General features: G+C 50.3%; 1 protein-coding gene across 1 annotated transcript in view; it reads right to left on the reverse strand.

Moving 5' to 3' along the window:
- MAP3K12 (mitogen-activated protein kinase kinase kinase 12) overlaps positions 1 to 3555 on the reverse strand; it is a 7954-nt gene extending 4399 nt beyond the window's left edge. Inside the window, exons 1-5 of the mRNA XM_023513692.1 lie at positions 2984 to 3555; positions 2506 to 2689; positions 2122 to 2313; positions 1729 to 1887; positions 1419 to 1577 (exon numbers count right to left, since the gene is read on the reverse strand). Of these exons, the coding sequence (XP_023369460.1) occupies positions 1419 to 1577; positions 1729 to 1887; positions 2122 to 2313; positions 2506 to 2689; positions 2984 to 3428 (1139 nt within the window). The 5' untranslated portion in view covers positions 3429 to 3555. The remainder of the gene's footprint in view (positions 1 to 1418; positions 1578 to 1728; positions 1888 to 2121; positions 2314 to 2505; positions 2690 to 2983) is intronic.
- Positions 3556 to 6102: the final 2547 nt, after the last annotated feature.

A 6102-nucleotide genomic window follows, 5' to 3' on the forward strand; every position in this document is an offset into this window, starting at 1 on the left:
CCGGCTATTTTTTGGTTGCAGCTGTCATTGTTGTTTGGCGGGTCCGGGCTGGGGATTCAAACCCGCCACCTTAGGTGTACGTGGCTGGCGCCTTAGCCGGTTGAGCTATAGGCGTCGAGCCAGTACCATGGCTTCTTAGCTCACAACAACCTCAAACTCTTGGGCTCAGCAATTTTTTTTTTTTTTTTTTGAGACAGTCTCACCATGTCATCCTCAGTAGGTGCTATGACATCACAGCTCACAGCAACCTCAAACTCTTGGGCTTAGGCCATTCTCTTGCCTCACCCAAGTAGCTGGGACTACAGCCACCTGCCACAATGCCCAGCTATTTTTTTGTTGTCGTTCTGGTTGTCATTGTTTGCATTAGCTGGCCTGGGGTGGATTTGAACCCATATGTGGCTGGCACCCTACCCACTGAGCTATGAACATCACCTCAAGCCTTTCTTTTCTTTTCTTTTCTTTTCGAGACAGCCTCAAGCTATCTCCCTGGGTAGAGTGCTGTTGCATCACAGCTCACAGCAACCTCCAACTCTGGGCTCAAGGGAGTCTCCTGCCTCAGCCTCCCAAGTAGCTGAGACCACAGGTGCCTGCCAGAAGGCCCGGCCATTTTTTGGTTGCAGCCGTTGCTGTTTGGTGGGCCCGGGCTGGATTCAAACCCACCACCTTAGGTGTATGTGGCTAGCGCCGAGCCACAAGCCATTCTCTCGCCTCAGCCTCCCCTCTTGACAAAATCATGGTCAGTTCTCTCTAGGAAATGTAAACACACTGCCCGTTAGGTCAAAGTGGTATCATAGGAAACCTATTTAAATCCTTATTTTCTAATTTTTCTGCCAAAATAAAACCTTTTTCTGAGTAATTCCATTAAAGGACTACATTGTGGGAAATGCTCTTTCAGATTAAGAATCTTCAACCTTCCCTTTAGGTAGGATCTACTATAGGTTGCAAAAGGGAGTCCAGATTCCTTTCCTATATTTTTACAGCTTGAGGCTTAACCAGTTGTGCTCATTGGTTATGCCAGTCCTTCCATAGCAACTTGATAGCATCTTTGGATAACAGTATTGTTAGCCATATTTTACAAACGAGGAAACAGGTTCAGAGGTGATATCACTTGCCCAGGGTCACTCAACTCAGAAGGTAGCATAAGCCAATTCTAGTGCAAGTCAGTCTGTACCTGAATCTAATGCAGTTCTGCAGATTACTGATCGGTCCAACCCCTCCTAAATTCTAGACTAATCACTTTGATCCTCATCCTGGAGTGTTCTACCTGGATTCTTGGAGAGCCACATTTGTGAGTTGTGGCCCTCTTCCGCCATTATGGATTCTGAGTCTGGATACATGGGTTCTAGGTGCTGGCTATCAGCAACACTCTAGCTTCTCAACTCCAACAAGCCAAGGATCCCAGCCCCCGCCATCCATACCAGCACTGGCGAAGCAGGATTTTGAAGCCATCTGGGCAGCTGGAGGGCACAGGCAGATGGAGACTGTTGCTTCCCACACCCCAGATGATGGCTGAGGAATCTACGTCTTTGTAGGGGATCTCACCAGTCAGCAGTTCCCACAGCACCACACCAAAGGACCTAGGAGTAAGGACATCACTTAGAAGGGAAGGGGCTCACTAGAGGTTCTGGTTGCTATAGACACAATCTCACTTGCATTTACGCCTTGGACATGCATGCCCTTCCACCCTGATGGCCACCCATTCTTCTCAGTCCTCAGCCTGGTCCTCACCAGATATCGACTTTCTCGGACACAGGCTCATTGCGGATCACCTCAGGGGCCATCCAGGCTACTGTCCCTGCAAAGGACATCTTGGTGCTCTTGTCACTCAGCTCCTTGGAAGTGCCAAAATCTGAGATCTTCACCACATCGTCGTATGTGATTAGCATGCTGGTAAAGAGTGTAGTCAGCTGGGGTCCACGCCCTCCACACACCTCATGTATAACTCTGCTATGCTGTTTTAAATCATGTGGGACACCCAAAGGCAAGGGTGTCCTTGCCTACAGCCCCCCCCCCCCCAAAGATAGAATTGTCATTTGGAAAAGGTTTCTGAGATGGGTCACACTGGCTTGGGTGGGTCACCTGCATGCACATCAGCTGCTTCCTACTTGCTTGCTTACTCACTTGGGGGACTTGAGGTCTCTGTGGATAATCTTGTGTAGGTGCAGGTAATTCATGCCACCAGCGATGCCCATGGACCAGTCAACCAGCAAGGAGGGGGTGACAGGGCGGCCAGCCCGCAGTACCTCATACAGCTGGCCCTGGGCGCAGAACTCCATGAGGATGCAGTAGCAGGGAGCCTGGGTGCATACACCCCTGGGGGCCGAACACAGTGGCACAGAGGCCTCAGCCTGGTCAGCATCCACCTGATTTATACCCTCAACCCCCATTCTGACCCACTCCACTTGGGGTTCTCTTTTGGGAAGGATAGGGCATGTCCTACTGCCCAGGAGGGGCCCAGGCCTCAGCACAGTATCCCCAACACCCAGCCCCTGCCCTGCTCCTCACTTGAAAGTGATGATGTTGGGGTGCTTCAGCTTGCGCAGGTGCTTGATGTCAGTTTCTTTGAGGTCTCGTACCTTCTTCACAGCTACCTCCTCCCCATGGAAGCGCCCCAGGAAAACAGCACCCTGGGCCCCTGAGCCCACCCACTGCAGGTCCAGGATTTCCTCAAAGGGGACCTCCCAAAGGTCTGTGGGTAGGAAACAATAGGGGCACGGCTCAGAAAGAGCCATGCTCAAGAACAGGGGACAGGATTGGGGTGCCTAAAATAACTCACTGAAGGCAAGGCAGAAGAGTAGCCTAAACAGGCTGAGACAACAGCTTGATAGGACAGGGAAGGAAATGAATTAGTGACCATAAAAGAAGATGGAAGATTAGAGGCTGATGGCTGGCTAAGGAACTAGGTCTGGGTCATGGGGAGGGAAGGGACCACCAGATCTCAGGCTCAGAGACAGGGAGGAGGCTTCCACAGGACATGGCCTACCTTCCTGCTGCTGCTTGTGCTCCGTGGAGTAGGCTTTGCCAATCATGGTCCAGACAGGGCGCAGGCAGCCAAAGAGGCCTTCAAGGAAGCCACTGCCACTCTGGCACTGTAGCCGCACCTCATCTGCTCGAACTCTGGATGCCCGACTTTCAGGTGACCCAGGGGCTCCCCCTGGGCCCCCTGTGTCCTGTTCATGCAGCTGTAGGACACTATTGGCAAAAGGCTCAGGGGGTGGCTCTCCACCTGGGGAGGGGCTGGGCCCGCCCCCACCCTGCCCACCAAGGGGTACTACATCTCGAAGTACACACTGGGTAGGTGTCAGGTCCTTTTCAGGAGTGCAATCAGAAGTGTCTGGGTCCAGCTTGCGCATGGATGCCTCGCTTAGGGTAGACACGAAGCCCCCAAAGGAGGGGGAGGGTGTTCGGGTCTCATGGAGGCAGGCCATTGCCTCTAGGCCGCAAGCAGTGGTGTTGAGCAGTGGACTCTATAGAAATGAAGGAAGGAGGGGCTGTCAAAGCCACAGGTGTGCCGGCTCAGGATGATTACCCCAGAGGCACGGTTGGGAGCCAGGGAGCCTCACCCTCAGGCACCCATGTTAAGAAAACTGATACACTTGCATTTCCTCCCATGTAATATTCAGGTACACAGGAAACATACTTGAGTATCAGTCTCAGGTAAATATAAGTAACAGCCCCATTCAGGTACATACTGGTAAAATATGTCTCAAACCTAAGTATAGTAGTAACAGCTTTGTTCCCTTCACACTCTAAGATTACCCATACTGCAACTCACTGCTGTGGCACATGTTTCTTTTCCCCGAGGCTCATAGGCACACAGATGTTAGATAAGGGCTCATATACATCCCTTTACTATGGATTTCAACCTCAGACATAGTGGTAACACCTAAGCCTCTCTCATACTGCAGAACACACAGATGATGCTGGTAGACTCCCACTCAGGCACCCTCAGGTGACAGTCCTGAACCACATACTTCACACTCAGGTACTTAATATGATACCCCTGAGGCCCACTCAGAAGCAGTTAACTCAGGTTGAGAGCCTTATCGTAAGACACACTCAGGACTCATAGCTGAGTCCTACTCTCAGGTGCTCACAGGTACACACATGGGCCTCTCCAAGGTAGGTAAGGCTGTAACCACACAGCTCCGCTATCCCCCAGCATGGATGGTGAAAAAGGCAGGACTATACAGTGGGGTTTGTACCTGTCCATCCCCTTTAGCCCTTCCTATCAGTCCAGCTACTCTCCCAATGGTGAGAGAGTGCCCTGTCTCCTCTTTGCTCTTCTCCATTGCCCTGTCCCCAATTCCCCAAACCAAGACCCAGCCTTCTAGGCAATGGAAGAAACCTGAATCCTAATTAGCCAGGCATTGTGGGGCCTGTAGTCCCAGCTACTTGTGAGTCTGAGGCAGGACAATACAATCTCTTGAACCCAAGAGTTTGAGGTCATTGTAAGCTAGGCAGATGCTACAGCATTCTAACCTGAGCAACAGAGTGAGACTCTGTCTCAAAAAAAAGAAAAAGAGGCTGGGCGCCTGTGGCTCAAGTGGCTAAGGCGCCATCCACATACACCTAAGGTGGTGGGTTCAAATCCAACCCGGGCCACCAAACAACGACGGCTGCAACCAAAAAAAAAAGCCGGGCGTTGTGGCAGGCGCCTGTCGTCCCAGCTACTTGGGAAGCAGAGGCAGGAGACTCGCTTGAGCCCAGGAGTTGGAGGTTGCTGTGAGCTGTGATGCCACAGCACTCCACCCAGGGGGACAGCTTGAGGCTCTGTCTCAAAAAAAAAAGAAAAAGAAAAAGAAAACTTGGGTAGGAGTACACACCCTAATCCCTTCCACCTGTAATCTAGACCTAAGACCCCTAGATAAAAGAGCCCACATGGAGATTCCCGAGTTCTTCAGTTCTTTCCTCCTTCCAGAAGCTCTGATGCTTTTCACTTCTTCTGTATTCCTAACTTCTAATAAAAGTCCTATCTTACCACTGAAAAAAAAAGAGGCTTGGTGCCCGTAGCTCACTGAGTAGGGCGCAGGCAACATACACTGAGGCTGGGGGGTTTGAGCCCGGCCTGGGCCTGCTAAACAACAATGACAACTAAGCCAAAAACAACAACAACAAAAAAAAGCTGGGCGTTGTGACAAGCACCTATAGTCCCAGATACTTGGGAGGCTGAGGCAAGAAAATACTTAAGCCCAACAGTTTGAGGTTGCTATGAGCTGTGACACCACAGCAACTCTACCGAGGGTAACATAATAAAACTCTGTCTCAAAAAAACAAAAACAAAAACCTGGCTCGGCACCGATGCTCAGTGGTTAGGGCGCCAGCCACATATACCTGGCAGGTTGGAACCTGGCTGGGGCCTGCTAAACAATGACAACTACAACCAAAAAAAAAAAAAAAAAAAAAAACAACAATAGCTGGGCGTTATGACAGTCCCAGCTACTCGGGAGGCTGAGGCAAGAGAATCACCTAAGCCCAAGAGTTTGAGGTTGCTGTGAGCTCAACCTCAACATTATGTATGTTACTGAGGGCAACATACATAATGAGAAAAAAAAACCCACAAACAAACTTGAATCCTGGACTTGCCTCTGGCGTTTAATGGCTGTATGACCTCAGGTAAGCTATAGTTTATAGTTGAGCCTCAATTTCTCCAACTATACTGGCTATCACTCAGGCACAGCAAACTCTTCGGCCTATACTAGATTTGTCCAGAACTTGATCCCACTAGTCCTCCTGGTCTCCCAGGTCCCTCTACACTTGTCATTGACCAAATTCTGAGATGTGAAGATTCCTGAAAACAAGCATCCCTCTAATTGTTCCTTGTAGTAGGGTCTTGGCATAGTCCGCTGTAATAAATACTTTGGGAAGGACGGACTGAACATGTATATCCTATATCACAATGAAAGAAGGGTGGCAGGAATCTGTGTGCACATACAGACTCAATGGATGATGCAGGTATGTATATAAGGAGGTTTGGGAAACTCTCACAGGCTCAGCTCTTGTAACACTTAATATCCAGGGCGGCGCCTGTAGCTCAAAGGAATAGGGCGCCGGCCCCATATACCAGAGGTGGCAGGTTCAAACCTGGCCCCAGCCAAAAAA

This window comes from Otolemur garnettii, unplaced genomic scaffold, assembly GCF_000181295.1.
Source record: "Otolemur garnettii isolate 467f Iridium unplaced genomic scaffold, OtoGar3 scaffold00043, whole genome shotgun sequence".
Classification (NCBI taxonomy): domain Eukaryota; kingdom Metazoa; phylum Chordata; class Mammalia; order Primates; family Galagidae; genus Otolemur; species Otolemur garnettii.